Below are 25,734 nucleotides of genomic sequence, written 5' to 3' on the forward strand. Positions count from 1 at the left end.
GAGGAGGAGCGAGCGCATAACTCACTGTAATGGCTTGTTAACAGTAGAGGAAGTGAGCGCTGCTTTCAAGTGGGATATTAAGCAGCTGTTTTTCACCAGCACAGACTGAGTAAATCAGCACAATGGATCTCCACCCCTCCACCCCCACCCACAACCTTGTTGGTGTTGGACTCTTGTTAATGGGATGACTTGGAGATACAAAAAGCGGCTTTCTCTGCTTACTGAAAAAAAAGAGTCCTGATTGATTTAGGCCGCCATGGTTTGGTGTTAGCCTCACGTTACAATCATAAAGCGAAAGGGTTCAGCATTAAATTAGCAGCTAGTTCTGGAGGAGGGAAGCAGGGGACTTGGGGGGGAGAGAGAGACTTACTGCAGGGGTCAATAAACATGTCAGCGGGAAAAATGCTCATGTTGTTCGTTTAAAAATGCTAACCGCCACCCCATCTGCTAAGTGATGTGAGGTAAATACCTGCAACTGAGTGATTTATGGCGCCGTGCTCAACATAAACAAATGAACACCTCAGCCTCTAAGAATCCGAGCGGCATTTTCGTCCTCATTACCAAGCAATTAAAATAGAAAAACAGCTCCCATCCAGGAAGGAGATGCTTCTTTTATCTTTTTCGTTCCCTTAAATCCACATAGCACAGACAGACCTTGCATATAGGAAGATAAATGCATTACCTCTGCAGCAAAACCAGATTTCGCAACCATTAGCGATACTTTAATCTATCAGGGCAGGCTTTGTTTTAGGGAGGGAAGTTGGAGGACTGATGAACATCCAGGTGTCTCTGACATTTCCTTTGATGCTCTCTGTGGTTAAAGAAACCATTTCTGCAGCCATTTGATGTTTGGTTACTTTAAAGTCGCCAATTACAATATTTCAAAAGCTGTATTCGGGAGGGAATGGGCTGACAAAAAAAAATAAAAATCCCCTCGACATAAAACAAACGGTCGCCTGCAGGAGAAGCTTCAAAGATGGATCTTTAATGTCAACAATCTCGGCTTTATGACGGACATCTGCAGAACCAAAGATGGAGAAACAATAAAAGGCAGATAAGGAAGCTGTCGGCACACATTTTAAAGTAGCGAGGAAAGCTTCAGAATAAATCCGACTTTTACTCCAGAACCACAATATCTGAGAGAAAAAAAATGAGAAAACCAACATTTCATCTCAGTACATTAAGTAAACAGAAGAGAAAGGTTGTCCCTTTAAAGAAAAACTGAAATTCATACTTTTGAGTTGCTCAAAGTGATATAGGTAAAAATATAATGTCAGACAGGCCCGTTTCTCTCAAAAGAGGGAAGACAAGAGCACATGTGAAATGGATGGAAGAACTTTGTAGTCTTAAATATTTAAAAAAATAAACCTTGAGGGAGTCCCAACCGATTCTACAAGCCTGATGAGGCTCCACTGGGTTTGTGTTTTTATTTGTGCCGCACAGTATGAACAGCATAAAACCTGAAAATGTTTATTTGAATTAAGAAGTTAGTAATTCTATTCCCAAAACAGGTGGCTGGAAACACACACTGGCAATTTAAAATCTGACACAGCAAGAGTTAATGGAAGAAAAAAAACAAAACAAAAAAACTAGTTTTAGTGTTTTAAACATATTTTTCCACTAAAAGATATACTTAAAAATTTTGAGTTTTACAATTGTTCAAAGTCAGAAAATATCTACGTAAATAACAGGTGGATTTTTTTGAGGTCTTTCACAATAATCTCTTTTTTTTCACATATGGCATCTCTGATTTTTAAACATTTAAACATGCTGCAGGTCAGAAAAGCAAAACAGCAATCAGGCTTAGTCATCAGTCACTTACTGTCCATGTGACCTGAATGGTGGTGGGACTCAGGACAACGGGATTATGCAGGCGAACTATGACCTCTCCGAGCTCTTTCTGCACATGCCTGTGGTCCACTCCCTGGGCTGGAGGGCTTATATCTAGAAAAAAAATTTAAAATAAAAAAATGAGAGAAGAAAAGGGAGAAAAATGAAGCATCTTTCTATCACTACGGAGAAAAAAAAACGGGTTTGAAATGTTTATCTGGGACTTTTCTGCACGTTCTCTGGTCTGACTGAGCGGCGAATGAACTCAGAATTTGTGACCCTCGGACGCATTAGATGGAAGATTAATGGACACTATGACAAACTTTTCCAGCTCGTTTCCTTCCCCACATGTGTTTTATGTTAAAAGAAATAAAAACGTTATTATATGAGATCATGAGAATGGTAAAAAAAAGAAAAAAAAGAAAAAAGAAAAAAAGTTACCCACGGTTTGAGTTATTTACCGACACACAGAGGAAAACTCCCACTTGAGAAAATTGTATTTTAAAATGAAAAAAAGAAAAGCTTCACACAGCGCGACACAGTCCTGAACCTCCATGCACCCGGACAGAAAGAGTTCAGAGAAGACAAGGCGTCATGTACCGCCTCAAAAATATCAGGCGATTTGCTGAAAATCAGATTTGCTTTTTTTTTTGCTTTTATTTTAGAGTGTGGATAAAGAATGCTTTTATTATCTTTTCCAGTTTTTCTTTTTTTCTTCTAAATGGAAACTTTTTCTACACACCGAAGACTGCGGTCTGCCCAGGACGTAATCAAATCCTCTCTGGCTTTGGAGATGGTCATTTTCCACCGCTATAAAGATTATCAAAGCGTGGAAGGAGATAATGCTGTTAGGCCTTCCAAAAGTAGACATGCTTATTTTACATAATTGCTTAAGTGTAGCTTTAATGAGCTGAGCTCAGCTGAAGAATTTGACCTCTGGAACATTCTGCAATGCTATGGCACTGAGAGAGGATGACGAGGATCGCTTTTTAGAAAGAGAAAGGAGCCGCAGCGTGTAATGAAACAGACGTTATATTCATAAAAATAAGAGAAAAAAATCCATAAAAAAGTGACTAGTATTCAATCAACAAACACGGATTATTTTATGCTAATGTGGAATACCTTGTGTTCTAACAGGTTCAGACATTGGGCTTGGATCACTTAAGCCTTGGCCGTTGACGGCTCGGACCATGAACAGGTAGATGGTGTTGGGACGGAGACCTTTGACGGTGAACTGGGTGGTCTTGACGTGGTCCGCCACGGTTTGCCAGCTGTTGCTCACAGACTGACTGTAAGAGAAGAGAAAAGATGAGTTCACATGGTTTTCCATCCAGTTTCCTTATGATACTCTAGATCTGTAAATGCAACGCTAAACCCAAGAAAGACTGAAACTCCCCACATGCTCCAAGCAGACTCAGTGTTGGCTCAAACCAGATGTTCGGTGGACAAAAGTACATTTTTACGACCACATACGTTTACTCAGTGTTGCACAGTAAACTGGAAGCAGTGTTAACATCGTAGGCAACACCAAGCTGATGAGGTTGAGAGTTGCAAGGCACAAGAATGTTAATCAACCAGACTGTCATTTTGTGCAGGACTAACAGTTGTGTGGTGGCACAAAGTGGTGAAGAAATATGGCTAGGCACCCAGCTAGCTTATTAAACTTGCTAGTATCTATTCAGATAGTAGGAAATAAAAGAATGTGTCATGAGAAATGTAGGTAATTGGTACGCTCCACTATGAAGCCTCAACCTTCAGTGGGCTGGAGTCCCCGTCGGTTACAGAAAACACACAGTATGGCAGAGTATGTGTGAGAGTTTAAAGCTAGAAAATGTCAGTATAAGCTTGAATACAAAGACAAAAGAAGTATAGAGATGTGTAAAGTTATCTAAACTGACTAAAAATCAAACTTCCAGCTGCAGCTGATCCAGAACACTGCTGCTGCTGGTGCTCTCACTAAAACCAGGAAGATAGAGAACATCACCCACTTCCACAATCCTTCCATGTAGCTCAGAGAAAAGACTTGAAACTATTTCTGTTAGTTTATAAATCACTGAACAGCTCAGCACCACAATACATTAAAGATCTGCTGTTGTTGTATCGTCCTTCCAGACCTCTCAGGTCTTCTGGTTCTGCTCTGCATCTCCAGAACCAAACATGGAGAAGCAACATTCAGCTTCTATGCACCACAAATCTTTAACAAACTTCCAGAAAACTGCAAAACAGCTGAAACACAAAGCAGTTCGCACCATGGCTAAAACCTCACTTGTTTAAAGTTGCTTTCGACCCATTAAAACTGTAATATTGACATTTCTGATTGGTATTGAAGATTTGATGAAGACATTTGACAAAATGCAATGTGTGTTGCTTGTTTCATAAGTGATGACTGTATTATATTTTTATGATGTAAAGCACATTAACTGCCTTGTTGATGAAATGTGACATACAAATAACCTTGACTTGACTTAAAGGGAAAGTGTGTTTTCATATCAAGACATGCCTGTAACTATCTTGTTCATTCAGACAGAGAAAGAGAAAGACACACAGAGAGAGAGAGCTTTTAACAGATTAACAGGAAGGCTGAACATATAACAGAAAGTAGTCACTCCATTTCATACTTTTGAGCTGGATTTTGAAGTGTTGGCATGTTTTTGGAAAGATTTAGAAATGTTTAACATACTGAAAACTGTTTTTATGCTACTGTTATGAAAGAGAAATCAGAAGAGACTAAAATCAGAATTAGGTCAAAACTTTAGGAAAAATTAAAGAGCCAGAATCAACCTCAGCACTGGACAGTAAACAGGAAGTAAACGAACCTGAAACAGTAAACAAACCTAAAAGCTTCGATGACAAAGGAAGAGACAGGAGAGGCTCCGGTCATCCCGGGCTGCCACGACAACGACACGCTGTTCTTGGTAACGTCGGTGACCTGGGGCTTAGACGGAGGACCTGGAAGCTCGTTCTCATCATAGCTCTTTGTGACAATCACTGCCGATGATTCTGTTCAGAGGAGACAAAATGGAGAAGAAGTTCTACTTTGCCACACTCCAGATTTATTGGCAAGCTGATACAGATGGATTGCAAGCTTTAAAATACACATTCAGAATACTATAGTACCAGTACCTCACACTGTCAAACTTAAGAAAATCAAACCTTTAAATGTTTTCAGTGGCGGAAAATTTGCTAAATAACTGCTTGTAGAGGTGGGCATTCATTGTATGGTTTATCATTTATCATGCGAAGACTTTTGATTCATTGTTGTCACAATAAATTTCAGTTATTCATAGTAAGTAAAAAAATAAAACTGACAGTTTTGCTATTTTCTCCGCTGTTTGTTCCACGAGAGCATCAATAAATATCAGTAAATTCCAAAATACAATTAAATACAATTACTGTGTGCAGTTTAGTGATAAAAATCACACTTCTTAAATAATTAGTTTAGTTTAATCATAATTTTTATCGTTTTCACCGTAACACCATAAAATATTGCGATAAAATTCTAAGTCCGTATCACCCACCTCTGATTGTTTGAAACCCCACGATATTTCTATCAAATCAATGAGGACATATTTTTTAAATACAAAGTTGACTTTTTTACCTTTAATTTTAAATGTTTTAATTAGAATCAATGTCCTGCTGCTTCTGTATTCAATATGAATATGAAGAGACGAGAGAGCAAATCGATCAGGTAAGGCAGGTGGGATTGTAAGTTAGGAAATGGCAGAGTTAAAAAGTTAAAAACAACAGGAACTGCGATCAAAATGGCAGAATGAGTGTAAGTTCTCATTACGCACTGAGAACGATGGGAAGGTGTCAAAAAAAGAAAAGAAGAAATCTCATCTTTAAAGAACACCCAAACATGTGTCACTGTTAGATTATGTTACAGGATGACAGAAATGTGAAATATTTTATCTTAAGACATTCTACACATTACAAGACTCCGGAACCGACCAGAAGTTACAACAACTACTGAGGATGTGATTTACCTTTCACTTCCAGGAAAGCGCTCCACGATGTTTCCCCGCTTGAGCTGGTGGCCACACACGTGTAGATCCCCGAGTCTGAGAGCTGGTATGAAAGCAGGATTCAGAACAACACCACTGGCAGCACTGACACACAGATCGAACACACACTTAGAGTGAAAAGTCTCCTGCTGTAACACTTCCACTGAAGACAATGGAACACCACAGAGAAGGCAAGCTAGCCCTCTGCTGGACAAACTGACCGTCATTTCAAAGTGCTGACGCTAATTTCCTAATGAATTCCATTTTCCACTCACCACCCTTCCATCACTTTCCCACCACCTCCTACTCATTTCCCCCCTCTGACCACAACAAAGCTCGGCTAATTAATTTAGGGTGGGCTGCTGGAACCCCTGGACCGATGACAGCTGGCATGCCTCTCCATCTCTCTCAGGAACTTTGCTTGTTTGTTGGTTTTTTGTTGTTTTTTTGTTTTTTTTGTCCCCGTGCCTTCCCTCCATTTATTAAATAACAAGTCAGTGGTCTGCAGCTTTGTCAAGCGTAATGGCTATTCCACTGAGGCCTCTGAGTGGGTGAAGGAAGATGTGAGCCTCTTAAATTCAATCTAGTGGAAATACGCTTCGTGTGTACACGTGTGTGTATGTTTCAGTAAGTGAATATATATTCACTCAAACAGCTGGAGTCCATTCATCCATCCACAGCTGAGCCCGGCCAAGGTCTCCACACCTCTAAGTGATGCTATCAATATCAATGCGGGCTATTCATCTGGACATCATGTCGGACCTTTTTGATCTAATTTGCGAGCTCGAACATACGCAACATATCAATATATCATGACAACTTTTAAGATTTAAGACTAGAGACTATTATTTGAATGTCAGAGGACATACGCACTAAACTATTCACATCCTCTTGTATTTCTGCTACAAGCACAACCTTTTATTGGGATTTTATATGACAAGCTAACGCCAGCTGCCATACTTACAAAGAGGAAGAAAAACCACAGATAAAGATCTAAATCTCTTCGGATTAGTTCACACAGCAGATCTTGATGCACAATTTAGATTTTTTGCTGAAATCCGATTTTTTTCGTGTGCTTGTTCATACTCATAATTAACTGCGACTGCAATAATATGTGAATGGTTTACTATCCCAAATAAACCTGCATGAGTAGAAGAAGAATGTTGACATAACATTCTTCTTATGGACGTAGTAATGGGTGGAGCTGTTTGTGTATACATTTTAAAGTTTATTTAGCAACTGGAGCCGACACTATTGTCACGATATTATAATAAGAGGAAGGAAGCTAATAGAGTTGTGTTTTCTGGATCCCCTCATCATGACACTGGCACCACTTTGTTTTACTACGTATACAGGGTAATGCCCAGTGTTGGTTTACCACCCTACATTTTGCATGCAGGCACAAACATTTAACGTTGGTCTCGTTAGACCTGAGCTTTTTCTTTTTGTTTGCTTTGCCCCAGTTTTGGGCAGCTGAACAGCACCAGAGTTCCCTTTAATTGAACCCAGACTGAGGTTTTTAGGCGGACCAGATTTCACTCTTTTGGTCCGCATTAAAGTTCGACTGCGCAGTTGCACCTCCCCAAATGAACCGGACTTGCGAGTCAAATGGACAAGAGTTCAGCTAAACGGACTACACAGGGCTTGTGTGGATGCACCCATAATGCTCCAGAAAAAGCAGAGAGGACTGAATCTGTTACCTTGATGTTTTTAATTTGCAGGCTGCCCAGCTCCTGCAGGGACATGCGGGAGTCCTTTCCCAGTAGACTGACCCCGTCCTTCAGCCAGCTGACGGAGGGGATGGGGTCTCCAGATGCCTGACACTTCAGCAGCGCAACACTGTCCATCCCCAGGGTCTGGTTGGACGGGCCTTGGCGGATGATAGGCGGGGGTCTGTCTGTGAGAACTTAGACAATGAGAAAAACAAAGAAAACAAGAACATGGCATGACTCTACTGATAATGGTTGAATGGTTTTTATGTCAACTATAAAAATGACCCGATTCACAGCATTTTGCGTGACACACAATGGGAAGCATGTGGGTTATCTGTCACAAAGCGGACCGTTTTTCTTCAAGCCTAGCAATTGTGCCACAAAACAATGAGTATTGCTGTGTTTCCAAGAAGTGTGGAAAGAAAAGCTGAGTAAGGTTTTCTAAGTTCATTGATGTGGCAGAACAATGGCATCCGTTTCCACTTACTGCTGGGATAGTCTTATTTTTACACACTACCCTAGACTCTGTGGTACACTTAGGTGGCAAGGCTAGCCTCGCCTTGTTGACTCAATATGGCTTAGATAAATACTTCAGCATGTGCAAAGTTGGACACAAGAAAAGGTGAGTTTTAAATGCTAAATGTTCTTCCGTAGACGTTAGTGTATGTTGTCAGGATTTTTGTAGTCGCCCAAAGTATCGCTTAACTGTGATATTAAAAAAAATACACAGGTTTAAACAGTCTGCAATTTAAAAATTCAGTGGTTAATTTGTAGAAGTATCTTTCTATTCAAGGTGCAAATATTGAATTGTATGTCCCTCAACTGAAATTCTTAACCATTAGTTGCAAAATTACTCAATCACAGTCCGATTGGCTGGAGAATCCATGTAAACTTTAATTATAAAGCCTTGTCCCAGATTCCAAATCTGATTTAGGATTGGATTTTGCACCATTCCTACGCCAATGCTGCTACCAACTGGAAGCCAAGCAAGCCAAGCTCCTCCTACACTCTTAAAAGTTTCAATGATACTGCTGAAAAATAATATCCTCATAGCAAGATACAAGCAACTATAAATAAGTTTCACCACGGGAATGGTGCATTCATAGCCCTTTAGATCTAGGCTAAAAGGCTACATTTAGCCTACAAAGTTACATTTTAGCTTACATCTAAAAGGCTACATTTCAGTTCGTCTTTCACATATTTGTCGTGTCCCCTACATCATTTGGCGTGAACTGCAAATCAGATATCCTATAGTTGTTCAACAGTAGCTTCCATCCTGCCCTTCTAATCTGCTCATGCGCTAACAGCACAATTAGCTTCCCTAAATAGTTTTCTCCATATAAATGTTCAGCAGCTAATTTACTTGGCCGTTCCATAAACCCTCAGTTGAATTAAGTTTTAAATCTGTGTTGAAGTTATGGTTATTGACCTAGCTATGTCCTTCAGGTAGCTAGATGTTTATACTAATGCTTTTCTAACAGAGTTAGCAATACTCGACAACTATAAAATGGAAATCATGAAGAAAAGACCTGTTCCATAGACTCACTTTCTGAAGTGCAACCAAACTAGCGTTGGAAAAACAAATTTGCCGCCGTTTAGACTGATATATTATGTTGCAGCACATGTTGTGTCTTTGACATGCTGAGTATTAACATGGTTGAATCTAATGCTATCGCTAGCTTCTGGTAAACACTATGTTGCTGTAGCGCTTTAGCGTTAGCTGAACTAATGTTTATGCTTAGTGATGTTGGGTAGCGCAACCAACTGTTTAGTTAGTGGTGTCTACCACTGTGCACCACTAACGGTTATCCTGTCGATTCTCACCTGAACTATGGGTTGGTGAGTTGCAATGGATTTTATTTAGTATCTATGTATAGGGGGCTAAATTCAAATACTGTATAATTCAGATTTTCATTTATAAGATGTCTAAGTATAAAGAACTGATTTTCCTTTCACTTCACAGATAAGAACTATTTTGTCTATCTAGTACACAAAATTCAAATAAAATATTTTTTCAAGTCGTATGAATCTGTACCAAATAAAATGAGTAGCATCCTTTGTTTAAAATATTTGTTGCATTTCCACTTTAGGTGAAAGCTAATACTTTGAACTCCATTTGCACTGGCAGCTTAATTTGCTAAGATGAGCTAGAAAGAAAAAAAAAGCCTGTGGGTCCATTCAATGAAATAGTGGCGATCTCCAACAGAATTTGCACCAAAGCACAGAGACAGTTGATAATTTAGACTTGAATAATGTGGAGTCCCCGTGGCATCACAGAACCTACATTAATTAGAAAGTATGGATTAATGATGTCAGACCTGCAGGGGCTAATTACCAAGTCTACCTCAGTAACCTTTCAACACATTATCACACCCGCACTTCCGAACCCTATTTTCTCTTTCACACTTCCACCTGACAAAAGGAAGTGATTCAAGGTAATTCAGTTTTGAGCTGTTATAGTCGGGGCCCTTCGCTTGGGGTCACCCAAGACATTGTAGGGAGGAAAAATGTGCAGGAGCTAGATAGGTTATCCATCACGAGCCAAATGCACCACATTAATTTCCGATATTTGTTTTAAGGGCAAATCTAATTAAATGAATCAGAAGCAGCAGTGCAAATGTAAGCACATTATAATAGTCAGAGACTGTCTTGTATTTTAAATTATTTCTACAAAGACAAGGGAGTACCCTAATGAAAGAAAGATGCATAACTAAACCCTTTTTTTCCCCTTTCTCTGCTAAACATTTCACACTTTCTAGCAGAATGTTGCTTTCACGACTGTTGTGAGAGTTAAATGAGCGAAGATGGTAAGAGAGTTGAATTGTTTGAACAGAAGCCTCTCAGAAAACAGACAACCTAGCTCTGTCATGAAATGTGATCCCTCAGACTCCGGTGTTGATGGCATGTAGGGGTGACAAAAGGAGGAGGCAAAGCTCAACTTGGCCTTGGGTCTCTGGATCAGGAATTTCTCATTACAGATATCCTTGAACTCCACAGACTGCTGGCGGGACTCAGGGCAGTAAATCACACAAAGAGTGCGGCAGGTGTGGCCATGACCTTAGCCTGGCCCTTCTCTACTCCGTCCTCCTTTCTCTCGTTTTATCTCAGACCTGCATCGCCATCATTTCATATTCCTCAATATGTGTCGGGGAAAAAAAAAAAAAGTTTTTTTTTTTTTATGAAAGAAAACAATGAATAAAAGTAAAATGAAAACAAATATTTCCCCACCATGTTTTGGGAAAAGAGAAAAGAAAAAATAAGTTTAAAAAAAAGAACAGCAAAATATAAACAAATATTTACCTCCAGTAGTATAATTTTAGGAATATTTGCAACAGAAAAACCAAACACCCCGCCCCTCTGAACAAAACCAAAACAAATCAAGTGTTTAATTTCAAAAGCTAAATAATAAAAAATGTCCTACTTAGCAAAATGATTTAAAATTTAAAAATACTTCATTGATCCCAAAAGGAAATTAAATGTTGTAACTCAAATTAATTCAATTTCTTCAAATAGTTATTGTAGATCAATAAGTAGTTTCTAAAAACTTTATACTCAATATAATTTATAAATACCTTAGAATTAAAAGTAAAGCTTGCTGGAAATCTTAACTTATAAAAACATTTAATAGAAAATTTCATGAAGCAACTAAGATATTTATGGTCAATAGCAAAATAAAATTAAATAACTTTTATTGCAATGATAAACCAAAAATAACACTCTCTACCATTAATAAAAACAAGCAAAGTTTTAAAGCAAAATAAAAATATCAATCTTCAATAGGATGATGCCTACAAGCACTTTTACTGGTACCACAATTTTTTGCTGAACTTTATCTTAGATACTTTTGGAAAAGTGATCCTAAATACACAATTTTACAATTAGAAATATTTCAACGACAAACCTACAACCTGTAACACCAAAAAAATGCTTAAAAGGGAGCAGTCGCTCTGCATTTAATCTTTCTGCAAGCAGGTACTTCAGCAGGCAAGCGGATACTCGTCTGTCTTGCCATCACAGCAGCTGAGCAGCTTAGAGGCTCCCACGCTAAGCAAGGCCCACATGATTCATTCCATGGAAAGCTATTGTCATTCACTCACTTAATCTCTCTGTCTGCCTGTCCTTCGCTAACTCCCACATACACATATTTCTGCCTCGCACAAATGCTGAACAAGGAGCTCAAAGGAACTCAAGGGCAATGCTTTATTTCTAAAAAAAAAAAGAGATAGAATTTTAATTAAATTTTGTGGTTTTTCTCATTTATTTCTGCGCCAGCGACAATGATAACTCTGTTTGTGTTTGTGCTGCATACTTTCAAAGTTGTTTGAGGTCAAATTCTCTAGAAAACCGAAGAAAGCAGCTGAGTTTTTCCCCTCCTTCCTTAGAATCAAGCAAACATTTGGTTTGATCGATGCGTTTTCAGCGTTTCTACGGTGTGTGTCGGTGCTGGAGTGGGGGGGAAAAAGTCAACCATCAGTGTTTCTCTCCCCTCCCCTTCCACCTCTCACCATCTGTGACCTCCAGTTGAGCCTTAGCGAGGATGCTGCCCGCAACGGTCAGAGCCTGGCAAATGTAGTAGCCGGCATCTGCTCGCTGCACAGATGAGATGGTGAGCTCTCCGCCGGGCGACACGGAAAAGTGACTGTTGGGCTGCTGGGGCTGGTTGGGGAACAGCAGAATCTGAAGGAAAGAGGGGAAACAAACAGCCAATTAGAGAGAACACGAACACGGTGCGCCTCGGACAAATTACAAAAATCAGCCATCCACGATACACGAACAAACACAGAGGAGACTGTGCCCACTTCCAAACAAAGAGATTAAAGTGTTACAGCTAGGGTATGAGCAATTTCATCTCCCACTTGGCTAACCAACCTTAAACCGCAAAACATGTCGACACTTTGCAATGTGTTTTTCTGAGGTATGCTAGTAAAAGATTTTTGTGCTTGATGGCTTTATGACTTCTCTTCTCTCTGCTTTAACTAGATTGTAGAACAGTTCCCACCCCAACCCCCACAAAGGTAAGGGAAAAATCAATTCATTTTATAACACCTGGCAAAGGAAACAAGAATCGCTGCTATTACTGTGTTGCACAAAAAAAGAAAAAAAAGATAAACAAGTTTCTGCACCTCCTTTCAGTTTTACAAGAGTTTGAATTCGCTGAAGCATGCACTTCTCTGAGAAAAACAATATTGTTCACCAATCAGGTTGTAGTTTTCTCAGACCTTGTGCAAATGAATATCTACAACGTATCGCCTAAAAAATATTGCTGCACATTTGTTTGGGAAAAGTTTTAGTCCATATAAGCCCACACAAATCCACCCCTGAGCATTGCTTTATACATGCCAAACCCATAGGGGGCAGTGCAGCGCAAAGCCAAAACACTTTTATATGTATAACTACGTGAACTAAGCCTCACAGAGAGACTGATTGATCAGACTTACATAATGGAGGTTTGGTTTTTTTTAAATGTAAAAAAAAAAAAGTCCCAATGACTTTTTTTCAGTAAAGTCAAGTTGACTTCATTGGGAAAAAAGTTTTTAAAAAATCTGGGAAGTTGAATCATATTCACCTTTTTTCTTTGGCAACAACCCCACCCCCCTCCCTCCACCACCACCACCACCACCACCACTTTAATAAGCATCATTATTGCTTCTCCGTATGGTTTTGCTCAGGCAGCATTGGAATATGACTATAATTTCATTCTCCAAATGTTAAGCAGGAAGATAAATAAAAATTAGGCTTTATTTGTGCCTGTTTAAACTAGATTTAATTATACCTAATCACATCATTGTAACAAATGATGTTTGTTTAACTTAGCCGTCTCCACCTTAAGCGCTCGTGAACTCCATTATGCTGGAGTGTGTTGAAAACGCGGCGTTTTAATTATCCTTAATTTGCTCTCTGAGCAGATACCTTTGCATCTCAGCGGTGAGGTGGCGGACGTGTTGACAAACAGATGGGGGGAGACGTGCATCTGCGTGTCTAAGAAGGCTGCATGTGGTGCATTCGGTTTGATTCCAGAGTGACGCATCAGCAATCTTAAGTTCCCGGTTCCAGTGACGTGTGACGGCGCCTTAGGTCGCCCGCAGGTGCGCGAGCGTCACTCCTGATCTCTGTGCGAACTTGCAACTTGATTCAGCCTCTAAGATAACTGTTTGGTAATTGTCGGCGTTGACTGACTGCATCGCGCGAGCCGAGTCGTATCTGCGGCTCATCGACAAGTCCCAACGCGCTCCTAATTGGCGCCATTGTTGACCGTAGAGAGGACACCCGGGTATTTGAATCAGCTTATCTGCTGGAGAGAGGGATCGGATCGCTCTTATCAGTTCAGGTTCACGGAAAAGCGATCAGAGCTCCGCCGGGTTTGCTGTCGTTTGGCTGCTCCGTGGAACAAAGGTGCGACTTTGTGTCTTTAGCGGAGACGCTGTTGAGAGATGGAGCACTTTGTGCCACGGCGTGGTGAACAGAGGGAGAACTTGTACAAACAGTGGAGGGAATACAAACAAATCAGTGTTAATGACACGGCGCTTTACAGAATACAGACACCGCTTGGAAATTTTCTCCATTTTGTCACAGTGCCACAGCAAACGTCAGTGCATTTCACTGGGATTTTTCTCGATGGACCAATCAAAGGTAGAGCGTGATTGTGGAGGGCAAGGAGAGGAATGCATGGTTTTGAAGTTTCTCTCTAAATAAAACTAAGAAGTGTGGTGTCTAATTCTAACCCAGTCCACTTTTGACTGACTTTAGACAACTGGCTGTCCTGCTTTTAAATTAGGAGCAACAGAGTAAAAGAGGTCGAACGCACCTTTTGGGATTTTTATTTACAAAAAATGGATAAAACTATGATTGTTTTTCCTTCCATTTTATGGTGTGACGGTCTATCACATTAAAATCCCAACAAACGCAGGAGTATATAATTCTCCTCAGTGAATGCAGTATACCTGCAATACCCCAGTCACACTGAGTGTGATGTGATTCAGTGGGGTATGAATATTTCTGGAAGGCTTTGTGTATATTTGGGCTGAAACGATTAATCGGATTAATCATGATGAATCAATTACTGAACCAATAGTCGACTTACTTAATAACTGATTAATAGTTAACCGGAGTATATAGACTCAAAAAATAAAGACTATTTGCTGAAAGAACATCACACTTGGAGCAGTGAATAAGCCCAAACTGCACAAATAAACATACATTTTACATTTAGATTTAAAAATAAATGTCATTAAATATGTTCTATCCAGAACTCCTCAAGGGGCACAGCTTTAATTTCACCTGGTTCAAATTTGTAAAAAGAAAATTGAAAAATAATAATTGCCTACTAAGCCACTTTTGCTATCCAATTATTATTTGCTTAGTTGAAAAAACAAAAACAAAAAACAAAACAACTTATCTCTACGTCGTACTGATATTCGGTCCAGGGTGGAGTTCTTCCACATTTTTAGCTGCAGATGCCTCCTTTGCTACAAACAATCCAACTTTCACTAATACTGTTATTGCGATTTAGGCAATGAAATATGTATTTTTTTTTATTTGAAAATGAATTGAATTATTTGCCTATTTGCATCTTTTAATATATTTCTTATATTGTAAGAAAAAATAGGCTCAAATGTGCAAAATAGGCCATTTTTTTAGGATTAATTGTCACAATAATCAATCAAATAATGGATTGCATAATTGACTGAATAATTGATTAAATAAGTGATTACTGAAATAATCGTCAGTTACTGCTCTGGTGTATGTAGTGAGTAGCGCTTTAATAATGTGGGTGGAATAAAATAACCAAACGGTTTTTCTCATGGTGAGTTCAGGTGTGTTGTGTTCTTACCTGATTCCCCTCCTTCTGCCAGAAAACTGCCGGCTGGGGATTTCCTTTGGCTTCACACGGGAAGGTGGCAGTGCGGCCTTGCGACACGATCTGATCCCGTGGGCGGATGACAAACTGGGGTGGAGCTGGAGTCAAAGCACCAAAGTAACAGTGTTAGAAGGTGACTGGGTGGACTGGGAGCTACACAGCTATCAGAGCTGGAGAAGTTCAAGCAGAAACGAGCAGCAGTGCAGAAAGGAAAAAGACGCTGCCGTCCAGAGCTTCCATGCAACTTCAACTTTGTTTTTACTCTGAACAGAGAAGAACACCAGGTACTAACACTGCCATGGTAACCAGATTGGCCATTCATTCAGGTAAAGGCTGAATCTGAATGAATGACAGTCACAGTGGCATTCACAAAACGAGGTGCCTCAGTCACAATGGCATTTAAATCTGGGACAACACAAAGGCACAGCCATGCCTTCAAAACATACACGCTTCAGATTTATATGGAGGAAGGACTCAGAAGTACAGCTGGATCAAACTGTACGGCTGTAAGAACACGACTGTTTGTGTGTTCAAAGCCCTGTTCTTAAAGAAAAAGGACATGAGCTAAGGCCTAGAGAACAACGGCAAAACATTTTATAGACTAACAGAAGACAGATTGTTCTTTTGAGGATCTTACAGTTTATCAGACGACCCCCCCAAACACTGAATATGAGTCATGATGTTCAGTGAGGACCATGGAGCGGTCAGCTCAATCTCCAATACAACAGAAAACACAAGGAGTGAAATCAAACATGTCGTTTCTGAGGCAAAGTCGAGAACTGCGAAGGAATGTTGGAATGTAGTTCAACCTTCATCAGTTGTGGTCAATTATTTGAAACACAGATGTGGAAAAGATTCCAGAAGCATTGCTTTATCTCAATATTAGTTTAGTTATTCCCAGGAATACAGAGGAGGATTAAACATGAAACAAAACAAAAAACAAGGAATCTGACTCTAATCTAAGACTTCTGCCTTTATTTTTTCAGAATTCTGGGCACAATGACAAAGATGAGTTGTGTCACGCGGAAAAATGTCAGATTTTAATGTTGGGTTTTTTTTACATGACAGATTAAAGTCTGAATTCTATTTTTTTTCTCCGATGGCCCTTATTGTCTTCCATATGAAATCTGCTAAATCTTCCTTTTTTTTGCTTTTTTTACAGTTTTTGCTGTAAATATTAGACTTTTTAAAGAAAAAAATGCTAATCGTGTTGTTTTTACCACCCTTACGTTTCTACTTGCATCATTTCTACAAAAAATACTATAAATTTGACTTACTTACTACGTCTTTCCATTTTGAATGGACTCTGTTGTGCATATGACAAAAGCCGTATCCATTTTTAATGTATTTGCACCTTCTCTCTGTACAATAGACTGTACATAAAGCGGATTATTGCATTTGATTCTGCAAAGTGAACTTGTTTTCTTTTTGACAGCCGGCAGAAAAAAAAACTCCTTTGTTTGCAAAAAACAACCAAAAAAAACCCCAAAGCTGCTTGTATTGAAGTCAGTAGGACAAGAAGCCCGGCTCTCCTGTGATTTATTACCTCAGAGAACAATTGCACAAAAGCTTTACAGTGTAAATTGCTTCTTTCAAATCTTCTTACAGGCACATAATGTTCCGATGTTGGTGCTTAATCCATTTACTCCAAAATAAATTTCTGTCAGGACAGTAATTGATAGCATTTACTCTGACAAAGTATCAGGGCTATTGTAGTTAGAAAAAGAGGGGAGGAGTACTCTGAAAGTTTCTAGAAAAAAGAGGGATATTTGTGAGTTCGAGATTTCTAGCATGTTTGACTTTTGAAACTTTTGTCAAATGTTTGTTCCAAAAATTTAGGAAATCTAAAAAATATCCTATTTTTTTCTATCAATATTTCTCCTTTTTCAGACTCAGAAATGTCCATGTTTTTCAAGCTATTTCCTGAGAATAATCTTGTGTCTGAGTTTGAGTTTTTTCTAATCATTTTCTAGCATTTCAAACTCAGAGATTTCTTAGTTTTTTTTCTAGAAATTTCTAGCTAATTTTCCACTTTTTAAGCTCATGAATGTCCGTGTTTTTCCCTGAGTTTTCTTTTTTGTTTGTTTTTTTAATCTACAGTCGCCCTAATGCACCGTCGTAATTTACAGACCGATTCAAACTGAGATAGTTGCACTGAGGATATAAAAACTGTTTCCATGGTAATACACATCCTGCGAATGAAGATTTGGCTCCACAAATAAAAAGTAATTAACAGACATTTATCATATTATCAGGGCTGCGGACTCCTATGTTGAAAATCACATGAATGACATAAGATACGTCATAAACAACTCATCTCTCTCTGCGGGAAATGAGACTGGAGGAACATAATAAAGTCTGCAGAGACCAACTCCTCACAAGTGCAGACAACAGATTAAAAAGGTTATGATTGGTACAGACAGCTAGGAATTCAATGACACAAAAACTGAAATGTTGCAGTGCAGCATCTTGCACCCTCTCTGTTTCTTTTGCGTTCCATGTAAGTCTTTCTTCTAATAAGCCAGCTGGTTTCTGTAGGGCCAGTCTCTGCCCATTTGGCTGCTTTCTGCATGTAATCCCTTTCAGGGTGTGGGGTGGTGGTGTGTATTTGTCAAAGATACACACAGTTGGGAATAGTACAGATGGTAACAGATTTACTGCCTTCCCGTTTGGCCTTCTGGAGCTTGGATATCTCGTGGCTCTCATAATGCCGGGCCTGGTACACAGCTCCTAAATCATGCTCTGGCAAGGACATTGTTCCCTCCCTCTTCATCCTCTGCTCTGCTCCATCCTATAGCCTGCATTACTAAGTACTCACTAAAAATATGGTTTCAAACATTATACAGCCTTCCTTTATATGGTGCTGTAAAGCTTTGCCCTTCCTTTTTCTAGCTTTGCCCTTTCGCTTTTAAACAAGGCCGATAGTGTGCGCCAAATACAAAAAGAGCTAAATAAAAAAAGATATTTCAATACCCTGTTGAACATTTACATATTTTGTCAGAACTTTGCTTTGTTTTGTCTGTCAGAGCCCTCAAAATAGTTTCCATCTACTGTTTTGAAGCATTGATGGAAACGAGAAAATTCAGAACAACTTCCTCAGTTTTGCAAAAAGCGCTTATAATCTCACTTGTGGTGGTTTCTGGCTTCTTCGGAAACAAGAGTTATCGCGCTAATGGAGAGATGGAAACGCATTTGTCAAAAAAGTTCCAACGTATCAAACCTTACCATCTACTATGCCAAAAAAAAAAATCCAAATCCATACCTCCAGCTGGAAGGTGAGAACTCTCCATTTTTCTGAGATGTGAGCTCCATGCTAGTTCCTCTACTTCCTGTTAATCCCAGAATCGGACTAAATTACGCTGGTTGATTCCCCCCAAAACAGCAGATGGAAATACACCTAATTAGCATTTTCTTCTCTTAAAGTATTTGTTTGCGACATTTCAAAAGTTTGCTCAAAATTCCCATGAAAACTGAATGGAAATATAGAAAATGATAGTTTAAAAATATAAAGAGGAAGTGGCTGAGTTGGCAGAGCGTGGGCTCCATGTGTAGAGGCTACATTCCTCCAGGAAGTCCTGGGTTCGATTCCCAGTGTCGGACCATTTGCTACATATCTTCCTCTTCTCTGTCCTCCCTGTTTTCTGTCCTTAAACTGTTTATTAAAAACCACTAGACTCCAAAAAAAGAAAAAAAATCTTAAAAAATAAATAAATAAAATAAAAAAGGGGGAAAATATTTGAAAATTGTGGACGGCATATGTATTCAGCCCCACTGATTCAATACTCTGAGGAACTTTTTTGAAGTAAAGTATTCCCAGAGAATGACCATATCATCACCTTACTAAAGTAATAGTTCAATAAAATTTCTTGCCAAAAGATGATTTAAGCAACATTTCTGGGAGGTGACAATGTTTGACTGGTTCTGCATGGAAGCCAAAAATGTTACATTTTTGACTCGACTGTCCAAATCACCTTCTTACACATTTATTATGTCTCCTACATGGCTTCTGCGAAACTTGTGTAATTATGACTACTTTAATGTTTGGATCCCATATTGAGATGAATAGAAGGTCAGAGGGTGATAGTTTTATACTCCTCCTTTCTATGCTTGGATTCAGAGACCCTTAATGACATATGAGAAGCCGTTTCCTGCCCTCACTTAAAGAAACACATGATTGGAGGGGATGGTGGTGGGAGGGGGGCATATTTAATTCATGACCTGCCTGGTTCGGAGAGGGCTCTGCATGCAACAGCAGTCAGGGTGAAAAGAACAAATGGACAAAGAGACAGAGATCCTTTTGCTGCTCACAGTCACAAACATTTCCTCCTCCTTTAAAATCCCGTGTTGAGTCATATTTCATTCAAACGTTGACAGCAATTACTGTCTCTTCCCACAGGCTGGTTGAATGTGTAATTTCCTCCATTTTCAAGGAAGCTGACAGTTTGACAATCACCGAGCAGCTACTGCTGTTTTGGCAACCCGAGTCCTGCCACTGAGGGAGCATTTTGTTCTTATTTTTCTTACACCAGCTTAGCCTGGTGTTCGAAACGCACCTCTGCCGTCCTTTCCCTCCCGATGCCCCTTTATCCTTTGTTTCTGCTCCTGAGGGCGCACATCTCATCAACGTGCCAACTCTAACCATCTGAAACTCCAAGTGCTGCAAATTTGGTATGTTCTTGATCACTATCTGTGGGAAATAAAATAAGCTTCCTAACTGGGAGACGTGGGCACCAGTGAAAAAAAAAAAGTCTCGTCCAACACAAATGGATCGCAGTTCGGCGTTCCAGCAACCCACAGATGGCGTCAGGACTCGCAACTGAAACACGAACTGGAACATATGAGATGACAATGTCTGAGACGCCGATGCAGCCAGCCCACTCAGCCGTTGTCAAAGGACAGTCTACAATCTGAAGAACTACCAGAGTGGAGAAATATGGATATCATTTGCCAAAGCTGAGCTGTTTTACATGAAACATTCCTGCTTAGAAATATCTCCCCGCATAATCTCTTTCAAGTTATTGTTTAAATTTTACTACTCACAGCCATTTATTAGTAGCTGAGCGTTGTAAATAAAAATAAATGATATTAGTAATGTGGGTCTTCATTTAGAAAAACTACACTATGAACACTAATCTTGCGTACAAGTTTAGACTGACTGTAAACGATTCTTTACAGTCAGTCGGATTCAGGTTAATCAGATTAATTGTGATAAATCGATAATTGAAATTATTGTCAATTTATTTGGCAACCAATTAATCACTAGCTAGAATACACACACTCAAACATATAAAGAAAATATGTTCTAAAACACAAGTCAAGAAAAAGAAGCTGAGATTTTGAGAGTTTGGCATTTTGACTTTGGAAGGATTTTATTTGAAACTGCACATTTTGCTACAAATGATCAATAATTCACCAAAGAAATGCGGTTGTTGAATTTTAGGCAATAGATTTATTTTGCTTTTTGAAATGAAAGGGATTGATCTTTTCCGCTGCATCTTTTAATGGATTTCTGATGTTGTATAAAAAAGTGGTTAAACAAAAAATCTGATGAATGTTGCAACTTTGTTATCCGATTAATTGATTAATCATCAGAATAAATAATCTATTGCTAAAGTATGTGTTGCTTGCAGCCCTTTGCTACAGGCATAAAATGGTTTAATAACTGAAGTGAAACACACAGTTTAGAAAATAACTTCCCAATGAAACCAAAAATTAATACAGATCAACTTAGTATCCTTTTTTTTAAATGAAATTTTAATCATATGGATTTTATCTGACCTAAACTTCCCAAAATAAATAATAATAATAAATATCAAAATTGGGATTAAAAAAAAAACAAAACTTCTGGCTTGAGTGTAAATTTGACTAAAACAATTTCTGTTCACCAGTAATTTGTTTTATTTAAAAAAACCAACTCATCAAGTATTCCTTATTGTGTAAAAAGATCCACACCAAAGAATTGTTGTGCTAACAGTTAGCAGCTAGCTGTAATTACTAAGACTGGCATTTTTTATGCATATTGATAAGCTCTATTAAGTCAAGTATTCCATATTCTCTCCAGATAACATGTTATAAAGACATGGAGCCGGCACTTTAAGGAAATGGTTGTGTTAGTCAAATACATCAGTCCAATGGTAATGATCTTAAAGCATTCAAAGGCTGTAATGGTTAAGTGAAAAAGCATGCAAGATGAGTACTTACCAACAGGGCGAGCTGGAGACACAACAAAGGTGGAGTGGATACACAAAAGAAACAAAGTAAGACACAGACGCACAAACAGAAAAGGAACAAAGCAAACATGATAAAGTAAAATAAATCAGAATGAATGGCATGTTGAGCCAGAGACATGACAGAGAAGATCCAGTAGGGGGCTGTCCACTGTTCAGTGTGTTCAGGTGAAAACATGATAGAAAACTGATGAAAACATCAGACCAGATTGTAATGTGGGTGTTGTTGCTCTTCAGGGACAGATCTGCAACTGGACCTTCTCTGTCTTCACAAATAAAATCTACTTTTCCATAGGTGATGTCGGTCAGAGCAATGCAAACGTGATTCACAGCTGCTGATGGATAAAGCAGAAAATAAAGCAGAAACAGATGCAACAAACACCCAGAACTCAGTATGCTGGTAGCATCTTTACACTGCATCATATCAAATCTCTAACTGCAGAAAGAAAACCCAGAAAAAAACGATCTACACATGAAGCGGTGCCTGGTAGAGAATCTTGAGGAAAGTACTCTTATGTTTTGAACTTTTCTACCTGTTACAACCATACACTTCAATGCATTTTATAGGAATTTTATGTCATAGACCAACAAAAAGTTCATTCAAAATTGTGGATGAAAAGTTGAAGAAAATGATGGATTTCAATTTTTCAGGCTTATGAAAAACTACAAGAAAAATTGTGACATAGAATAGAAAATACGGTAATCTCAGCCTAACTATAAGGAACCAACACATGATTTTAAATATAGATATAACAATAAATGTTACCAGTTTCTCAATTTTGTTGCGCTCAATTCCCACATCAAAATGATGCTAAAAATTGACAGCAATGTTCTTTAGCTTTAGTTTTCTTGTCATTAGGTTGTAAAATTTGCTTTTTCAACACAATTTCTCAGGAATATCAACATCCCGTAAAAGAAAAAGGCAAAAGATTTTATGATTTATTTTCCTTATTTCAAAACTTAAAAATAGAAATCAAATTTCTTGAAAATAACATATTCCCCCATGGTAGACATTTACAAGATACCTTTTTTCAAAAGGTAATATAACATTTGAGCCTCTAAAAGAGTTTTATTTGGCATAGCTGAGGGCAGGAATGGTTGTTTGGACTGTAAAAGTTGCAGGTCCAAACACATTCCAGGTCCAAGTTTAGCTGACAATATGTTGTGTTTCTAGATCATGTAAATCTCTTTATTTGTAAAAATGTTGACGCCTATTAATCATTTTCTTGGTACTTAGTGTTGATTTATCACATAACATTCTAATAAAAACACTGAAGTTTGTACAGTCATATTATTAAAAAAGTTAAAATATGCATTCAGATTAAAAAGCACTTTTTGAAAATAACCCTCAAGCAGATATAAAACGTAGTTTTCACTGATCCCAAATTTCTGTATATTTTTAATGATCTGATGTAATATTATTATCCCAAATGTCTTGTTTTCATTACCTGTAAGTGGAACATGATCATCTTAACAGAAACAAAGGTTTTCAAACATCCATCTGCGTGTAATTAATCTATATAATAACATTTTCAGTAATATTCTAATTCATAGATTGGGTCTGTAGTAATAGCACAAACATAGGGTTTGAATACTTTTGAAACCCGGAAATGTCAGTATTATTAATTTATTGCAAGGCGCCACAACAAAGGTAAAATAACACAGTAAAATTGTAGAAGAACAACTCAAAGCCGCTTGTGTTATTTTTTCAAGTTCTCTGTTGTGGGGTTAGGGTAGATCTGTTGCCATAGCAATTGACTGACAACAGCTCCACTAGTGTATCAGGATTCAACATCAAATAGCATGCAAACATTTCCCACACAAAGATCAGATCATTCAGTCTGTTATAGTTTCATGCTTAATATTTATTTTATAATTATTAATTAGTCTGAACAACACTCTACTGATGATCTGTCAGAGCTTGTGTGTGGGTCATTTTTTTACTGAACTGAAACACCAAATTCCACAGCACATCTACATGTTAAAGATGTCAAAGTCAAGCTAGCATAACTGACCTATTTCCCACTCTCTCACTATTATTTTTAATTGAAACTTTTGACAGTGTTGACAGTAAGAATCAAAGCACTGCGTCTGGTTTTCTTTTTTGTAACATGTAAATTTGAGACTTGGTTTGTTGACAACTTGACAGCTAAAACAATTTGTAGTCATTGTCAGCGAGCAGCTTTTTGTTTGATCTCGTCCGCGCCGTCACGTTGTAACATGTCTACATGTGGCTTTATGCTACTGTCACCAACCTGTTTTCAGTCATCTCCTGCAGCTTTCTGAGACCCTAAAGTGCTCCACAGAGGCTGTACATACTGGGGGTAATGGAAAAAAAGACTGGTGCAAATAAGAAAAATTATACTCAGAACGTTTTTATTACCCTTGCAAACCCCAGGTGTGGTTAGAGACGGTGTGCACCAGTAATCTGTGAAATGGCCTTGCTGACTGGGTGGTCGCAGCATGGGCGTTAGCAGTAGGGAGGTGATAGAGGGGGGGGCAACAGTCCGCAAGAATAAGAAGAGGAAGTAGGCTGACAAAGTGTGTCGCTGATGCACTTGGAAATGTAAATAATTAAACAGATTCATAGACTGTAAACATCTCTGTTGGCTCTGAAAGTCTGTGTGCTGCGTCTTCATTAGCATAAAGAAATCCCTGCAGAGAAAACAGCCAATTTAAACCTCCTGCTGGCGTGAGAGCGAGGACCCCAGCGCTCCGTGGCGTCTACATGCGCTGCTGCTGTGTGCTCGGTTTGACGGCAGGAAGACAGAGGAGAAGTGTTTTACCTCTGACTGTGAGAGTGGCCGAAGCCTCCAGCTTGCCCACACGGTTTTCTGCCACACAGGTGAACGTGCCCTCGTCGCTAATGGAGGCTTTCTTCACTCTCAGCATATAGTCGTCCTTGTCGTAGCGGATGTCGTACCTGGAAGTAACCGCCCGAAACATGAAGTTCAGTTAGAGTCCAATACATATACCCTCAGCTGAGGTGGAGTTTTACTGACAAAGATTGAAGGAAAACTACTTTTTCAAAAAAGGTTTTTTAAAGCAGCACCACTCACTCATCACAAGAAAGTCCTCACTTGAGGTTTCTCTTTATATGTTCACCAATAATGTTATTAAGTGTATAACTGTTGCAGTGTGTGTCTACTGGATGAGCATCACAATCATTTTTATTAAATAAATAATTTCTACAACCAGATGTCTTACCCACATATTGTTGTACACTGCTGGTCAGCTGGCTGAAAGAACGCTCTAACACTTTCACGTTCATTGTGTGAGAAAAAAAAGGGTGAAAAAACAGAAGGAGTGAAGAGAGTCCTCTTTAGCTTTGTTCAAGATCATAGTTTTTGGGAATCTTCAAGCATCAACACTGAGGAGGTTTTTTTTTTTATTTAGCAGTAATTTAGTTTTTCTTTCCAACCCACATGTGTCAACGTAATAATAATAATAATAATAATAATAATAATAATAATAATAATAATAATAATAATAATAATAATAATCAATGTCAACTGCACAACATTTGTTTTGTTTTTAGTTTTTCTGCTATGAATAAAAAATATACTGGTCCATTTGAAGAGGTTGATGGCTCCCTGGAAGCAGTGCAGATGTTTTAAGCTGGCAGGTGTACTGCAGGTTGTATTAATGACATCATCACATAATTGGTCTACAAAGAACCCCCCCCCCCCACTAATCTTAGAAGAAATTACAATCTATCTTAGGATCTTCATTTTGTTGAATATACTATAGTTCGCTGCTGCCTAGAGACCATTATGTGGACTTTAAGAAAAAAAAAAAGAAAACAGCAGCACTGAAATTATACAGCAGCTTTTAACTCAGAGTATTTCTATGTGCCAGAAAACGCTTAATCTGCAGTCCAAAGACCAATAAAAACACACCCGAGCCCAGTGCACTGAGGTCTGCTCATGTTAACCCTTCAGAGACAGAAAAAGATCTCCAGAAATGGATATTTTTTTACAAACTACACCTGAGCAGAGGGCTGTACCTGAACTACAACATAAACATACAGTATTGTTGTAGCAGTATGGTATAGTACTGTAGTGGTATGACTTAAGGTTTTGTAAATTTGTCATTTTGAAACA

The 25,734-nt window shown here is 38.7% G+C and overlaps 1 protein-coding gene across 9 annotated transcripts in view; it reads right to left on the reverse strand.

The window, feature by feature from the left end:
* The window catches only part of robo2 (roundabout, axon guidance receptor, homolog 2 (Drosophila)), a 389,183-nt gene that overhangs the window by 60,327 nt on the left and 303,122 nt on the right, over positions 1-25,734 (reverse strand). For 7 of the 9 annotated variants that reach the window (XM_028045566.1, XM_028045562.1, XM_028045567.1 and 4 more), the window contains exons 6-14: positions 24,418-24,554; positions 21,606-21,617; positions 15,378-15,502; positions 12,052-12,223; positions 7,535-7,740; positions 5,817-5,898; positions 4,665-4,830; positions 2,953-3,119; positions 1,823-1,944 (exon numbers count right to left, since the gene is read on the reverse strand). In XM_028045566.1, the coding sequence (XP_027901367.1) occupies positions 1,823-1,944; positions 2,953-3,119; positions 4,665-4,830; positions 5,817-5,898; positions 7,535-7,740; positions 12,052-12,223; positions 15,378-15,502; positions 21,606-21,617; positions 24,418-24,554 (1,189 nt within the window). The remainder of the gene's footprint in view (positions 1-1,822; positions 1,945-2,952; positions 3,120-4,664; positions 4,831-5,816; positions 5,899-7,534; positions 7,741-12,051; positions 12,224-15,377; positions 15,503-21,605; positions 21,618-24,417; positions 24,555-25,734) is intronic. The other 2 variants (XM_028045563.1, XM_028045570.1) reach the window with 1 other exon arrangement.

The sequence above is a fragment of the Xiphophorus couchianus genome, chromosome 18, assembly GCF_001444195.1.
Source record: "Xiphophorus couchianus chromosome 18, X_couchianus-1.0, whole genome shotgun sequence".
NCBI lineage: Eukaryota > Metazoa > Chordata > Actinopteri > Cyprinodontiformes > Poeciliidae > Xiphophorus > Xiphophorus couchianus.